Source organism: Chlamydotis macqueenii, chromosome 21 (genome assembly GCF_036417535.1).
Source record: "Chlamydotis macqueenii isolate bChlMac1 chromosome 21, bChlMac1.mat, whole genome shotgun sequence".
NCBI lineage: Eukaryota > Metazoa > Chordata > Aves > Otidiformes > Otididae > Chlamydotis > Chlamydotis macqueenii.
In genome coordinates this window covers 483,657-499,151 of record NC_141576.1, presented here as the reverse complement: position 1 = coordinate 499,151, position 15,495 = coordinate 483,657, and the positions used below count along the sequence as shown (strand labels likewise).

The following is a 15,495-nucleotide window of genomic DNA, read 5'->3' as shown; positions in this document are numbered from 1 at the left end:
TCTTATTTATAAACATGTCTGCTTTGTAGATGTAATTGAAGTATTTCAATTACAGTTTGTAGCACTTCAATTGAAGTAGTACAAACTTAGCCAATCTCTTACTCTGCTTATATGCAGATTATATGCATTGTCATGAAATACAGGCATATCTGCATATATTTGACAACAGAGTCTGTTTTATCATTAATTTAGGCTTCCAGCTTCCACACTCTCAAATTACAGAAGTCACGGATAAAATTATCCACATAATCCTTTGATTGAAAGGAAGATTTCTCCTGACCTTTTATTCAGAATGTATTTTCTTTCCTTGAGACAGTCCAGAAAGCCAATTGTGGTGTAAATGTGTTCTTTATTTTCAGAAATCAATTTGCACTTACTTAGGATTTTTTTTTTTTTTCCCCTCACGGGCTTTGTTTTAATTCATGGGAATTTTATGCCACTCTTTAAGTATAAAACAGCAAAATCAAACTGTCTGAATAAAGTGGTGTAACGAGCACCTTGTTGTTCAGTAAGTAGATTTACTTCTGTTTCAGTTACAGAAAAGGAAAATATGGGTTTGCACTGTCTTCAGAGCATTTCAAAATATATGCAGAATGCACTAACAAAATGTAAAATTCCAAGTGGTGTATCATCTTTTTCCAAGGAGAAAACACCAGATGTTTGGAGTTTTTAAAGGATGTGTTCATTAGTTCTCATACCTTATGTATGGATTAGAAACCAATCACAAGAAGAATGATTTTATTCTGTTCTAAGATATTGTCCACTGGTGCAAAGGTCCCTCTGCGTTATGAATAGGTTACTGGCTTTTCATGTGTCTGGCTCATGTCTTTTAAGCTTGTGAACTTGGTGTAATAGTCACTTAGTTCTCATGGTTGAAAGTACTAATAGACAAGAGACTTGGGCTAGGGATAAAAAGAAATACTTTATTTAAATATTTTTAACTTCACAGTTCAGGCTTCAGTATGATATTTATTTTCTCACATTCTGTTTTATATTTACTTGTATACAAGTTTATCAAAATGTCTAAGTGTGGCTTGATGAAAATAATCTGCTATCATAATCTTCTGAAGGAGATGGGCTGTCATTCTTCAAACACAAAAATAGCGTTCTCTAAGCTGAAATCACATAGAGGGGAAAATCACCCTTTAGGTGACATATTGGTGGGTTTAAATTCTATTTTTTTAATAACACTTAATGAAGAAACAGAATAAAGTATTTGATTTTGTAAAAGGTTAAAAATGATGTTGCAAGTGCCATGACTCAAACATGCATTTTCTTTTTCTCAAGACCAAAGTAACAGTAATTGATCAAAGAGACAGATACGGTGTGATGTTATAATCTTTCCAACCTCAGAGTTACAAAAATAGTACCAGAAACATATCACATCTACATATACCACATCTGCAATGTACGTAGTATGTTTACATCACCTAAAAGATCAAAGTTGAATGATGTAGGACTGAAGGTGGTGCAGTCCAGCTGCACAGTAACATCTAGCTCTAAGATCAAGTCAACCACAGCTTTTTCTCAGTGTTTCCACTACCTCTCTTAAGCCAATCGCTGTAGTACAACAGCAGATGCAAGCTATTATGAGACATCTTGCAGCTCTCGATTTTTATGGCTTCCTCTCTCTTACATATAACATGATGTGCAGTGGCCAGGCCAGGGTATTTGTTTCTAGGGCTGATGGGATCTGAAATGAGGTCTATCTGTATTTGCACATGAAACCCGAGACTGCGGGGCTTCAGCCAAACTTTAGGAGGAGCTGCAGCTCTAGACTCGAGGATGGCTGGTAATGGAGACCATGAGGGTCACATGTGGCCCTACTGTGTGCTACAGATCTCCTTTTTAGTGTCAAATGTCTTCAGACTGCATGTAAATTACAGCTCAGGCACTATTTGCAAGAGGGACCAGAGAGCCACTCTGACCTTCTATTACTGCTTTTAAGTGCAGTACTTCTTTCTATATGTAGCTCAAGTACCAATTCTTAGAAATATGATGTGTAGTCCTAGAGGAAGAAAGTCAGCAAACTAGGGGGTTTTTTTTAAATTTTTTTTATTTATTTTTGTAAGAGATTGAGAAGATGCACTTTTTCCTCAGTGGCTGGGCTATTTAGCACCCCAAAATGCAAATATTCTGATAACCACATCTATTTATGTCAACTAGTTATTGTTCTTTGTTCCAAACGGAAATTCAGATGGGGTTGACCTGCACAATCCAATTCCTAGTTCACCAAAAGATCTCTGAATTCTGTGGATTTGCCCCGGTCCTGATATTCACCTTGTTCCTCCTCAGGAAAGCGACAGCTGCAAGCATCATCTTCCTGAATTGACTGTTCTGGTGTGGCATGCACTAAAGAAAAAGATCAAATGTTCACTTTCTGTTGTATTTATTCAGCCAAGTTATTTCACCCTTCCTCAGTCACAACTGCAAAAAGTTAGCAACAAAAATTGCTTCAAATGATTAAATAATCTTAAATTATTCCTCTATAGCATGAACATCTGATAAAACTAATTTATCATACTTTATTTTCCCTAATGCAACAGGAGCTGCTAGTGCTGTTTGCCATAGGAATGAAAGGAAAGACCAACATGGAGTTGTTAGATTCTTGGAGTAATGCTGTTGTCTCCTGTATTCAGAATTACACTAGAAGATCAAGCCCTTATCTCTAGGAAAAGGGAGAGGAAGAGAAAGAGAAATGCAAACAAAAAATCCCAACTATAAACTATGTTGGATGCAATTCCACCTCATCTTTATGCTGAACTCTTGAGCTTCCCTGGGGCTTATTAGCTCTCAGAGGGAGTGCTGGATTCAGACTGACTGCATCTGTGTCAGAGTAAATCCTGACCAATATCCCCTCTTCTACAGCCAAAACTCAGACACTTGCTCCAGGCCACGCATACTGTTTCTGAGCAGACAGAACTGGAAAGCGCTATTGCCACACATGACAAGGGTGGTACTTGGAAGTAATGAACAGAACTAACCCTTAACCAGTTCAGCAAGGCTCAGCTGAGCTTTTCCACCTCCCCTGTGGATATGCATGCAGTTAACCTGCAGTGTTGATAGAACCCATAGGTAATTAAATGCTTTCTGAAAAAAAAATTTCCAAAACAGTTTTCCTTTCAGCATAATTTTTTTTGCCTCATAAGTCAGAAACAACAACTATCTGCAATTATCTTTGAAAGATAGTTAAAAACCTGGATTCTGGATTTCTGTCTAGTTTCAAAAAGATACACTTCAATTAAATTTATCTTACTTTTCTTGAAGACAGCATGTAGTTTCTTTTTCTGCCAGATACTGAAGCATATGCATGAAGGTAGCAGAAACACTATGCACAACAGCCCAGCTACAGTAAGAGAAATTCTGATAATGTCCATCTGGAGGTCCTTCCCTAGGAAACAAACAGCGTTATCTAAGAAGTGTTACAAAGCAAAATTCTGCTACCCTTGAATTAGCTGACAACTTTGTCTCCAACTCTGCTTCTGGGTAAGTCTTCAACACTGGAAATGGATAGTGAAAGGACTCTTGCCTTAAATTGTAAGTGAATGAGCTATAGTATACTTCAAAGTAGGTCATAATTCTTTAGCTCTATAAGCAATTTTATACAATGACTCACCAGGCACAGTGATAGAAAAGGGAATTGCAGGAGACGTAGTAGGTAGAGTAGTGACTAAAGTGGAATTATCTGAAGCGTATTTACAAATGACATCTTTTGCTGCGGTTCCAAGCACCAGGATCTGGTTTGCAGAGCACCTGCAAGATATTTAAATCAAAAAGAAAAAAACCCAACAACAAAAACAATGAAAAAAAATTCTAGTCAAGTGTAATAGCTATAGCATTTATTTTTACGTTACTTACTTTGTCCAGTTTTTGCAGGAGCCATTGGGCTGATCATTAAAAGTTCCATAGCGGCAAGTTTGGCAACCTTCAACAGACAAGGACAGGTAAACTTGTACAAGATGAGCATTTAAAACAGCATCCAAAACACTATTTTTGCCTGCTTGTACAATGGCTATGATCTACATTCACAGACTATTTTGTAAGTTGCTCTGAGTATACAAGGCAAGTTTTTCCCTGTGAGCTATGGAACAGTACAGTACTCAGCTATAGAGCCAGTTTATTTGGCACAAGATGCCACAAATCGTGTCTAACTCCAGAGTTCCCAGCTCAGTTTCCCACATGCTGGCAACAAAAAAAGCTGTCATGCAAAGGGAACTAACTGGTGCACAACTTGAGCTGCAGTAGGGCTCAGAGTGGGGTGAGTTTGTCTGCTGTGCTTGCTCCAGACACCATGCAAACTGTTTAGCAGCAGTGGCAGCTTTCATCTTGCAAGGTCTTTACTCTAGTTGTTTCCATGCTGTGCAAGAGGCAGGGGTGTGTGCGATGCAGTAAGTGCTGGAGGTTTAAGCTGGCAGGGAGGTGACCTTACCGTTCACGGTGTGCTCCTGGCCCACGCTGCAGCTTCGGTCGCAGCGGGAGCAGCCGTTGCCGCTGCAGCGATACCCCTCCTTGCACGTGCATTCAGCATCGCTTTTTGAGGAACACTCTTTTAAATACGTGAATCTTCCTGGAAGGTGGATGCGAGCCTTAGGTTACATACGCGCTCAGGCTACCCAGGGCCGTGCAGTGCAGGGCCGTGCAGCAAAGGCTCGGGCCCTTTGCTCCTACAGAAGTTCGGCTTCAGCGAGAAGCCCCGCAGCCGCTCCGCGCGATCCCGCCGCGGCCGTTCTCACGCGCAGCGACGCGACAAGCTCACGCGCGGTCTTTTACCCCCGGGAGGTAACGACGGCGCCGCGCCGCTGCCCGCTACCTTCGCACTTCCGGCAGAGCGTGCAGCCGCTGAGTCCCGCCGCGCTGGAGAAGGTGCCGGGCGGGCACTGCCGGCAGCCCGGGCCGCGGCCGCAGCCCGCGGTCACCACGAAAGTACCTGCGGGGCGAGACAGACGGTGGCTGCCGCGGGGCCGCGCTCGGCGCCGCGCCCCGCCCCGGGCCAGCCCTCACCTGCAGGGCAGTCGGCGCCGCACGGCAGGGCGGTCGCGGGCCCCGGGTTCAGCGCCAGCGCCAGCAGCGCTGCCGGCAAGAGCGCCCGCGCTCGGTCCGCCCGCGCTGCTGCCGGTCCCATGGGGTCGGTGCGTGGCGGCGCGGCCGGCTGGAGTGCGCGCGGGGCCGTGGCCGCCGGCCCTTAGGGGCCGCCCCCGGAGGGGCCTGGCTGCGTCAGCCCGGGGGCGGTGGGGAAACCCCAGCCCAGCGGGGCTTTCCGGCCCCCACCGCGGCGCGACCCTCGGCTCTGCCCGGCAGCGCCCGCCGCCCCCCGCCGGGGCTTCCCAGTGAGTCCCGCGCGGAATCCCCGCGGCGGCTTGGCTGTCCGGCCCGGCCTGTCCGCGCCGCGGGCAGCGGGGCCGCTCCCCCGAAAAGTGAGGGGGAGAGCCTGCGGGGCGAGGCTGGGGCAGCCCGCGAGGGCAGAGCGGGCCATCGTCTCTGCAAACGCCCCCGCCTCGGCGCGCGGTAAGTCCCGCAACGTAGGCATCCCCGAGGGCTGCGGCCTGACGGCGGCTGCCGCCGGCGCGCGGCCCTCCCGTCCCCCAGCGCGGATCAGGCGGGTGGGAGCGCTGCGCGGGTGACGGGCCCGCCCGCACGAGGCCGCGTGACGCCCCCTGTGCACGGGCAGGGGCGGTGCCAACCTGGCGCGCCCGGCGGTGTCCGGCCGCGCAGCCCCGCCCCCTGCGGCTTCCCGCGGCCAATGCCCGCCGCTCTTGCAGGGGCGCGTGGCCGCGGGCGGGGCCGGCAGCGGCCTGTGCCTTGTGGGCGGGAGCGCGCTGCGAGGTCAGCTGCGTGGGCAGGCGAGGCCGGAAAGGACGAGAAGAAGGAGGTTTTCAGGGCGCAGTGCCGGCGCGCAGGCAAGCAGTAAGTGCAGGGACCGCTGGTCGAGGGTACTAGTGAGGTCCCGAGTGGGTAGCACACACGAGCCCCCCCGTGACGGGAGCAAAGGCCTGCACCAGTTCCAGGAGAGCCCCAGCGAAGTCCTTCCCCGTGACTTGCTCTCCGTTAGTGACCCGGCCTTAGCTGCTCTGCCAGAGCTTGCGTGAGCCTGTCAGGGGGAGCCAGACCACGGCTACCAGCGGCTGGAGGCAGCAGGTTTACACAAGAGGAGTACCTGCAGTCCTAAAGGGCGCCCTGTCTTTCAAAACATTGAAACTTCCCCTTAAAACCAGGGAAAACTGCGCTTCAGCCACGGGCGTTTTCTGTGTACTGTGAGCGTCGGGAAACGGGTGTCGGTTAGACGTTTTGGGCAGAACTTGGAGAACCGTGCCTTGGTTCAGCGCCCCTTGCAGGCGAGAGGGCTGCCTGAGGAAAAGCAGCAGCCGCTCGTTTCCAAGGTACGTGCCGTGCGATGGCGCTGCCGCAGGGGGAGGCCGCTGTCACGGGGGCGGAGTGCTCTCTGGCGCGGCCTTCTGAGCGAACGGGAGGAACACGGGCGGGCTTCGCAAACGGAAAAGGAGGACAGTGCCCGAGCGGCCCCCGAGAGAGGGCGGGCTGCAGGCCGCGGTGCTGAGCGGGAGCGGCGGCGGCGTGGCCGCGGGGGCGGGGCCGCGCAGAGCCGCCCGCGCCTCGGCCGAGGTGAGTCGCTGCCGCCGCTGCCCGCCGGGGCTGCGTCGCCACTCAGCTCGCCGGGCCCGGCTGGGGGAGGCCCCCGGGGGGGCCGGCCGCCGCTTGCGGAGGGCGTGGGTTTCGCCAGGCCGCGCGGGGGGTGCGTGGGGCCCGGAGGCCGCCGGCGTTGCGCCGCCTCAGCTGTGGCCGCGGTGGCTCCGCTCGGCGCCCAGCTGCGGCCGCGGGCGGGGCGGGGCGGGGCGGGGCGGGGGGACCGCTCGCTGTGTTCCGGGGACCGAGCCTCCCCGCGGCTGTGCGCCGTGCGATTGCGGACCGCGGCCTCGGCCTGTGCCGCTGTGCGTGGTCTTCGGAATGGCGCCGCGTCCTGAAATAAACAGATGAATATGTAGCGGGCGAGGCCTTTGATCCGAGCTGGCCGAGCTGGTGACCATGAAAACTTCCCTTGCCTCTGGTAGCTAGCGGTTTGGTCGGCGTATTGAAGGGTGTGGGTTTTTTTTTAAAGCCAGCCTTCTTAGAGTTTCTGATTCGGCCATCTGCCAGAAGTCAGCATCTCGAGAAATGTGCGTGTACCCACGCAGGGGATTACGGTTAGCTTAGAGGTTTGAGGCAGCCACATGCTGGCTGAGAAGCAAGTGGAAGACTTGTATTTACAATGTGTAGATAGCTTGTTAAATGAAGCGTCTGTTATGTCTGTATAACTTGGTTCTGCCTTCTCAGAAAACAGTCTTGCACTGGTAGCATTTACAGTGTGACAGCTATTTACATATGCACCGGCGTAAAAAACAGTGCTAATGCTCAAGAATTTGTCAGTGTATTACGATAACTGTTCAAGGACAGTAGGGAGAGACTGCATTTTGCAGATTACGGGAGAGACTGCATTTTGCAGATTACGGGAAATCTGCATTTTGCAGATTACAGGAAAGAGACGAGCTTTCAGGATCAGGTGCCTATTTGCATCTCAAGAACTAATGAAAGAGAGGGATGCAAACTATGTATTTTTCTACAGTAAGAAGCAAAAACAGTATTTCTGCATTGTGACTATTCAGGTAGTCCATTGCTAGTTAGTCAAATTCATACAAAAAAAAATTAATTTTACTGAATCAATATATGCCTTCAAGATGAATTATTAAGAAGTTCCAGGTTGTCCTGAAGATATTGCTAATACCTACAATTTCAGTGTACTTGTTCAGCTGGCATTTGACAGTACATAAAGCTGTCCAAGCTGTCCTAAAAGTAGGATTTGACCCACTGAATTAGTCTGCTTGGGCTGGATCTGCATGCTGCGGGATGTTCTACTGTGTATTACTGCATTCTACAAATAGTATCTTTCCAAATGAGGCTAACAGTAGGGAGCAAACCTGAAAGTAGATGAAGTTGAAGCAGGATGGGGGGATAGTTTTCTCTCAGGTAGGCAACTAGTTGTGGATCTCATTTTATGAAGAGCTCCCAGGTGCTACATGCATTTCTGGATGGAAAGTCCCTACATGGGAAAAAAAAAATCCCTGTGTCATAGAGTGGATGACATGTGAAATGCCTCCTCACACCACAGATGCTTTCACAGACTGCTGTCAGACCAGCATGAGTTAGCGTGTATTTCACACGATGTAGTAAAAGTTACTTTAATTTAACCTTCAAATGGAAATCTGGCCATTCTCCTCAACTTGAATGTAGGAGCTAAAAAAAAAAAGTCTTAAGCCTAGTTTGTTCCATTTGCTAAATTCTGTGGTCTGCTCCCCCATCACACGTGTGCACACATGTTTCCCCCCACAAAATTGTGAAATACCCGGAAAATCTATTGCTCAGGTTTTGCAGGGGTACTGGTCGAGTCATTGTAAGTCACAGGAAGCTCTTCATGAAGTGTGCTGTGTGGAAACTAAATACCAGACTTGAGGTCAAAGCTCATGCAAGCCCTTTCTGTAAATGCTGACCTGGGTAGGAGTCAGTAGTCTGGGTATGAGTGAGGGTGTGCAAATTGAAAACAACTCTGCCACCCACCTTGAACTCTTCCCTGGCAGACTCAAGTCATGTAGTCTTGATTAGGCTAAGCTGCTTCGCGCTCTGATGCTGATGTGCTGTGCCTCCCACCGCACAATGCCGTAATCCCTTAATATCATCATGCATTCTTTGTAGAAAGCTCTTCAGTTAAATGGAATTGCTATGAATATTAATTAAAGCTAGTGAACCATTTTGAGGTGGCTTAAATGAAAGATAATGCAAAATGCAAATTACTCACTGTTAAACTTCACCCTAGGAGGGATTTGCCTTCTAACCACATTGTCTCTTTGTACCCCCTCAGCCCCTCCGTTCACAACCATCTCACCTAAGAGCAACCCCTCAAGATATGGCCTCAAAAAGAGCATTGGTGATTCTAGCAAAAGGGGCAGAGGAAATGGAAACTGTAATCCCCACTGATGTTATGAGAAGAGCTGGGGTGAGTATGCAGACAATGAGAAATCTTTTTGTGAGTCCTTGGTCAAGGGAAAGTCTTTGCCTCAAGTTGATGGTCATTGCTAGGAGTTCAAAGTGTAGTCTGTTGTATGAGGTGAAAATTAACCTATGCCTTCTTACTGATTAGCAAATATTTGTGCCGTGCACAAATAACCATAATAACCATATACCAATAACACGATAACCATGCACGACAACTGACATTTGTGCAAAACTTTTGAAATACAAGCCTAATGTAGACTAGAGTGGATGTTTCAAGTAAATCTTACCCTGTCACAAAACGTGGCTGCTCCCGTGCATAGTAACAGGAAGCGCGTTTTTGCAGGGGTCTAAACAGCTCAGTACATTACAGGTTATGACATTATGTAGCTTTTCTTGAGCTACTTTTGAAATTCTGTTGTTAACTAGATTGCTGTCTGCTGGAATTCCTCATGCTGTTTGTTACTTTTGCAACTGTAGCGGTACACGGTGTTATCATCTGATTAGGTATGAAAATAAGATTTTAAATAAATACGCCAACTGCACATGTATAGAAATGAATAAAATAAAAATTACCTTCTCCCTCCACCTTTGTTATTCCATTCATGTACTCTCCATTTTGGCTGCTGTAAGAAGCACAAGGTTATCTGCTTATTTAGTGAATGTGAGCTGCACCACACACATCTGTGATATTGTGACCAGGCATCTAAAAGTCAAGGGAGAAAACTGAACACGCCATAAGTGTGTTTGAGAATGGCTTGAGCCTGCAGAGAGGCTTTAATTCATTATCTGATCTACTTAGTCTGGCTCTTCTGAGTTGTATTGTTTTGTTTTGTTTAAAATCTGTGGGATCAGGTATTCTTTAAATGTGTCGTTTGAAAAGTTGAACTATTAGAGGTATTTGCAATCTCCAGGTGAATATAACTGCTTACCTTGTGCATTTGGACTTAATCAAGGTTTGAGAAAGCTTAAGTGTTGCCCTGTTCTTGACAGCTTATGTAGTGCTTTGCTAATTCTGTGTACTTAAGAACTAACATATAAGAAAAATGTGCCAAATTCTTGAATTGTAACAATGCATGTATTCTTCTGATAGATCAAGGTGACTGTTGCAGGCCTAACAGGAAAAGAACCAGTGCAATGCAGTCGAGATGTCTTCATTTGTCCTGATGCCGGTCTTGAAGATGCCAGAAAAGAGGTTGGTCATCACCCTGATCTGATATAATGGCCAACATAACCTTTCTCACCATTTCAGAGGTGAATTTGGAAAGCTTATGCATTACCTTTAGAAATATGTTGCATGTTGAGTTAGCTCTATGAGACTCACATGCACTATGCACACTCAGAGGTGCGCATCCTGCAGTGCTCCCCTTCAGTGTTGTCCTGCTTCATAGCACACTAGGATCAGACAGATTTCTTAATTCTGCACAGGTATTTGTTTTTGCAAATCATCAAACATAGAGCTTTATTTTGCATATTAGTCAGCCCAACAAAATACTGTGATTTGGAAGAACTGAAATTTTCTGATGGGAAACTAAACAATGCTATAGTTAGACCTACACAGTAAGGTTGGAGCAAAACCATTTGTCCTTACAGTGCAAGAGCTGTCATTTTATTGCTGAAGCTCTTAAATGCACTAGGCGTAAAAGTTAGTCCTGTGACAGACTTTATTGATAATAGGCTCTTCTTGCAATAGGAAACAGTATTTTGTTCCATAATTGCAACTGGTTCTCAGACTGTAAAGTGGTGTTTAGTGGAAGAAAAGGTAGATCCCTTTGCTTTGCACTCGACTCAACTCTAGTGGCCTTAAAACAGCGTAATATAGGTACCAGCTTTTGTTCAACAGAATAATTTTGTCTTTTGCTTGTTTAGGGGCCTTATGATGTCATCGTCCTGCCTGGGGGTAACCTTGGAGCTCAAAACTTGTCAGAGGTAAAGTTCTGGTCTCTTTAAAGATACATGGACATCCTTATGAGCAGTGGGTAGTCTACACTTGCTTACTAATCCTGCAAGTTCAGTTCAACATCTGAAAATTCTCTTCTGAATGGATCAGTAAACTAATTAATTGTTAATTGTCTTAAGCCTTCTTGTGAATATATAGGTGGGACAACTAGGTGAATTCGTGGACATAGTTACATAGTTAAGTAGAATAAAAATGGAAGGGTGCTCTGTATTGTGGGAAAATTTCTGGTCATAAGCATATGAAGATGAAACAGTTGCAAATGAAGATTTAATTCTTCAGGCCAAACCCATAGGACTCTGTTCCTTTGCTAGAGAATTCTAACTCTGGTGCAAAACTATTGTAGTGGTGGTATAAATACATTTGGAAGGCAGGTGGACAAACAGGTTTATCTGTCAGAGAGGATTAAGATGGTATCACACAGTTTGTAAGCCCCGGAATATGAGACAAATATCCCGTATAAATCTTCTTAAGAATGATAGAGACTGTCTGGCGGTATCTCATGAATTCTCTTTCCTATTTGTCTTGTGAAGTTTTCAAACAACTTCTTTCTATGGCCGTGAATTAACCAGCTTTTATGTGGGCCAAGTACTTCCTTGCAATTCCTTCTGATTTCCTTGTTCTTTCCTTGTGGAGCAAGTATTTATTAGTTTCAGTTTTTCTCCTTCTTAGTGTTTTAATTGCCCTCTGTCCTGAGGCAGGATGGAGAGTTGTCAGCTGGTTTTCTTTGTAAAACTTGTTTATGAATTTGCAGTGGAAAATATGTCAACCGTGCTTCAAATAATCAACCCCAAACAATGACTTGTGATCTGGTTTCTTTCTACAGTCTCCTGCTGTGAAAGACATTTTGAAGGACCAGGAAAGCAGAAAAGGGCTGATTGCTGCTATATGTGCAGGTGGGTTAACAAGACATCTTACTTTATAAAGCATCTGGATATTTTGAAGGGGCATGCAGACAGTTTCCTGTCTTAGAACTCTATTCCTGTAATTTAGTAGCAGGAATTTGTACTATACATCATGCACCCATCAGCATTTGATTTTTTTGGTAAATTTAATAGCAGAGGAATCTTTAAAATATTGTGAACCACTTACACTGCAAGTTCTGCTTGGTACCCAGTTCTTTCCAATCAGTTGTGTTACTGTCTTTAAAATAAAAAATGAAAGGTAGTGTGCTAGGATTTTTTACAAAATATTGCTTATTCTGGTGATCTTTCTGCGAGGACGCAGTGCTGGCAGAATATTGTGGCTATAATTTTATCTCACATCTCCTCTCCTGCCCTTTAGCTTCAGAAGGAAGGCTGTAAATATAGAATTACAGGCTTACCCTTCCTCATCTGAGTGGTAGCAAAAGATGGAATTACTCTGAGGAGAGGGTTGTCTGCTTCCATATTGTACACAGCTACATATCCAGTTCATTTCTTTGTAAGATTTGTATTTAAAAAAAAGCAAGATTAAGAATTGCGAATATTCCCAACTGAACTGAGAGGCTGGCCTAGGTACCCATAGCTGAGAACGAGGAGAGTAATGATGAGTGTTTAAAAGACAGTCTAACAGAGTGTGTTTGTGGAGTGTATTTTCACTTTTGTTTTCTGGTACGTTGCTGGGGTTTTTTTTTTTTTGCTTTCATTCCTCAGTTAGGTGATATGCATACAGAGTTCTGAACATTCCTGAACTTGGCAGTGGTAGTCTTCTACTTCTGTATCTCTTGCAGAACAATCGCAAATTCACAGTTGCCCAATAAAAGCCTTTGCTTGTAATCAGGATGGTTCATTTGTTTAGCTATAATGCTTCTTAGAGCTGATTCCAAGTGAACAGCAACAAGGTTATTTCCTAGGCTATATCTGAAATGAATCAAATGTACAGAAATGAATCTCACATCAGGCAAATCCTGCCTTCAGTTTCTTTTGGAATTACCATACGGATTTTCTGTCAGATGACCTAAGACTTCTTGACACAAACTCCTTCCTCAATTCAGGCCAAGGAGGAAGTGTGAAAAGAGAAAGACTGTTAAAACAAAAAACTTAGCAATTAGCCTATGGTCTGTCCAAAATACTGCTTGGCACGCAATTTCAACATGTAAAGACTTGCACAAATTACATTTTATCTTTTAAGTCCCTAAATTCAAGGCTTAACAAGGTTGTAAAGTAATTGTACTTAGTTAATGTTCAGAGAAATGCAGACTTTTTGTTACTTAGTTTCAAGCAGTTTTAAGTAAAATTTACTATCTGGGGGTGAAATGACCCTTGTTCTTGATTCCTTCATAGGCAGCACAATCATTGTGTCCTGGTTCTGGCTAAGGTAGAGTTAATATTCACCTGAGCTGGGAGGAGAACTAGCTGTTAGCTAATTAGTTAACTGTCCCAGCTGGGTGCCCCAGCCATAGGGGCCACCAGCTCCAGTTCTCCCAGCTCAGGTGAATATTAACTCTGTCCTAGCCAGAACCAGGACATTGATAGGACAGCTGCTTGAGCTGGGTGTTGTTTAAACTTTCTCTTCTTCTGTTTCTCGGCACAGTGTTTTGTGTAATAGAATGGGAGAGATTGTACAGCTGTGTTCTTTTTTGAGGCTTTTTGCTTCAGAGATAGGGCTACCATCAGTTTCATAAAAAGTAATCTATCCACAGTGAGCTTTGGCCCCTTGAGGGCCTAGTGCCTCACTGTGTGTTCTTGAAAGTGTTTGTAGCAGAAAAGAGTTCCCCAGTGGTGCACATTTGTCTCCTTACAGGTCCTACTGCCCTTCTGGCCCATGGGATAGGGTTTGGAAGCAAAGTTACAACACATCCTTTGGCCAAAGATAAAATGATGAATGGAGGTATGTAATGACTTTTATAAGTTTCTCTCTAAACCCTTCTCAGATTTTTTTTTTCAGCTGAGCTCTTGATTTAAAGAAAGGAAAATAGTCTTTGTATTTTATTTTGCGTCTCTGAATTTCCTTAATGCTTTCCTGAATGTAATCAAAATTGAACTGAATATGCTAAGACTGTATTTTTAAGTCTGTTTAACCTGAAAATACAGGGCTGTATAAACATTCTCATCCTTGGATAAAATATGCTGCTGCTGTCATGCTAGGAGCACTTTTTTTTTCCGTACCCTCCTGAGGCTGAGCCATCGCTTGTCCTTTTCGTTCTTTGCCCCACTGGTCCCAACAGCAGACCCCAGCAGCACATTTCCTGCTCTCCCATGAGTAGTGCTTTGGTGCTATGAGCAGTTGATGGGTCCACACTTCTTTGTCATACCTGAAGGAAGTGGTAGTGAAGCACTATTAAGAAGTCATTCTGTGAACATTAACAAGTCTGAAGGTGAGCAGGAGATGGCAGGGTTCCTCCAGTTTCCTCTGCGTGCATTTGGATAAAAGAAAGTTGTGAACAGCTACACAAAAGCGGTCAAGCTTCCAAAAGTATCCTCATGGGAACTGACAGGCACAGCGAGCACTTCTTGACGAGCTTGTCGAATCAGAGGTGCATTCCCATACCATGTGAATAAGCTCCCTGTGGGCCCCCCCTGAGGACTGCAGGCAGTGATGAGCTGCTTGGTTCCGGAGGGATGGGGGTACAGAGCCAAGGTGGGCTGGGCCCATGCAGGTGGCTGGGGTGCCTTCTGTGGAGCATGATGCTGTCGGCAGGGAGCCGCCACTCTTCAGCTGCCATAGCCTGCGGGGAGCGGGCGACCCTGCAGCAGGCAGATCTGTGCTTTGCGGCAGCTGCGGGCACTGTGGTGGAGACTAGGCTGACCCTCTTTCTGTTGTGTCCCCCCCGAAGCACACTACTCCTACTCCGAGAGCCGTGTGGAGAAAGATGGGAACATCCTCACCAGCCGCGGCCCTGGTACCAGCTTTGAATTCGGGTTGGCCATTGTTGAAACACTGATGGGGAAGGAAGTGGCCGAACAGGTGAAGGCACCTCTAATACTGAAAGAGTGAAATCCTGGTATGGGATAGCAAGTGCGACAATTTTGGATGGAGAGTCTTGTCCTTTGTAGAATAATTATAAGATGCACTGTTGTAAATACAATTTAACTATGGGTGAAATTAGTAACTGTACTTACCTAAACTGGGATACCTTAACAAACCAATGGTCTTTATTTCTGGAAAAAGATCCTGTTAGCAAAAACCTTCATCATGAAAAAGCCAGCATCTAATAATCTTAGCTCTTGGATGGCATTTAAAAGTCATGTGGGAAAATGTTTGCTGAGTGAATAAAAATGAAGCAACCCTGCATGTGTGTTCTTTCTTTGTGTGCTTTCTCCCAACCCAGAGCTATGAAACCTTTTTACCACTATGGCTAGGAATTTACTATTCAAAACAACTTCTGTTTAGAATCTCACACAGTTCTTCTGAAGTATTAGCTGAAATTAGAAGTTAGTCAAACACTGGAACAAGCTCCCTATGGAAGTAGTCGTGGCCCAAGCCTGTCAGTGTTAAAGAAGCATTTGGACAATGCTCTTAAATACCTAGTTTAACTTTTAGTTGCCCTGCACAGTCAAGAGTTGGACTTGATGATCCTT

General features: G+C 45.6%; 2 protein-coding genes across 5 annotated transcripts; one reads left to right on the top strand and one right to left on the bottom strand.

Annotated features, from left to right (window-relative positions):
- Positions 1–99: 99 nt before the first annotated feature.
- On the bottom strand, positions 100–5,267 carry TNFRSF9 (TNF receptor superfamily member 9). Of its 2 annotated transcripts, XM_086764421.1 has the most exons (7): positions 5,002–5,267; positions 4,811–4,927; positions 4,430–4,567; positions 3,859–3,925; positions 3,617–3,753; positions 3,257–3,391; positions 100–2,352 (listed from the first exon to the last, which is right to left on the bottom strand). In XM_086764421.1, the coding sequence occupies exons 1-7, from the start codon at positions 5,120–5,122 to the stop codon at positions 2,225–2,227; spliced, it is 843 nt and encodes a 280-aa protein (XP_086620547.1). In that variant the 5' UTR covers positions 5,123–5,267; the 3' UTR covers positions 100–2,224. The 2 variants fall into 2 exon arrangements, with proteins under 2 accessions (XP_086620547.1, XP_086620548.1); XM_086764422.1 differs by lacking the exon at positions 4,811–4,927.
- PARK7 (Parkinsonism associated deglycase) lies at positions 4,819–15,206 on the top strand. 3 transcript variants are annotated; one of them, XM_086764425.1, is made up of 7 exons: positions 4,819–4,923; positions 8,906–9,040; positions 10,130–10,231; positions 10,906–10,965; positions 11,820–11,889; positions 13,718–13,804; positions 14,751–15,206. In XM_086764425.1, exons 2-7 carry the CDS (start codon positions 8,951–8,953, stop codon positions 14,909–14,911), a joined length of 570 nt encoding a protein of 189 aa, XP_086620551.1. In that variant the 5' UTR covers positions 4,819–4,923; positions 8,906–8,950; the 3' UTR covers positions 14,912–15,206. The 3 variants fall into 3 exon arrangements, with proteins under 3 accessions (XP_086620551.1, XP_086620549.1, XP_086620550.1); XM_086764423.1 differs by lacking the exon at positions 4,819–4,923 and adding an exon at positions 5,361–5,505; XM_086764424.1 differs by lacking the exon at positions 4,819–4,923 and adding an exon at positions 6,532–6,618.
- Positions 15,207–15,495: the final 289 nt, after the last annotated feature.

Excerpts from the sequence above, each read along its gene's own strand:
- TNFRSF9 (XM_086764421.1), bottom strand. The coding sequence starts at position 5,122 with ATGGGACCGGCAGCAGCGCGGGCGGACCGAGCGCGGGCGCTCTTGCCG. Across the intron at positions 3,926-4,429 it reads CCAGGAGCACACCGTGAACG|GTTGCCAAACTTGCCGCTAT; the intron begins GTAAGGTCACCT and ends TGTCTGTTGAAG. Across the intron at positions 2,353-3,256 it reads ACATGCTGTCTTCAAGAAAA|TGCATGCCACACCAGAACAG; the intron begins GTAAGATAAATT and ends CTTTTTCTTTAG.
- PARK7 (XM_086764425.1), top strand. The coding sequence starts at position 8,951 with ATGGCCTCAAAAAGAGCATTGGTGATTCTAGCAAAAGGGGCAGAGGAA. Across the intron at positions 11,890-13,717 it reads GATTGCTGCTATATGTGCAG|GTCCTACTGCCCTTCTGGCC; the intron begins GTGGGTTAACAA and ends GTCTCCTTACAG. Across the intron at positions 13,805-14,750 it reads AGATAAAATGATGAATGGAG|CACACTACTCCTACTCCGAG; the intron begins GTATGTAATGAC and ends TCCCCCCCGAAG.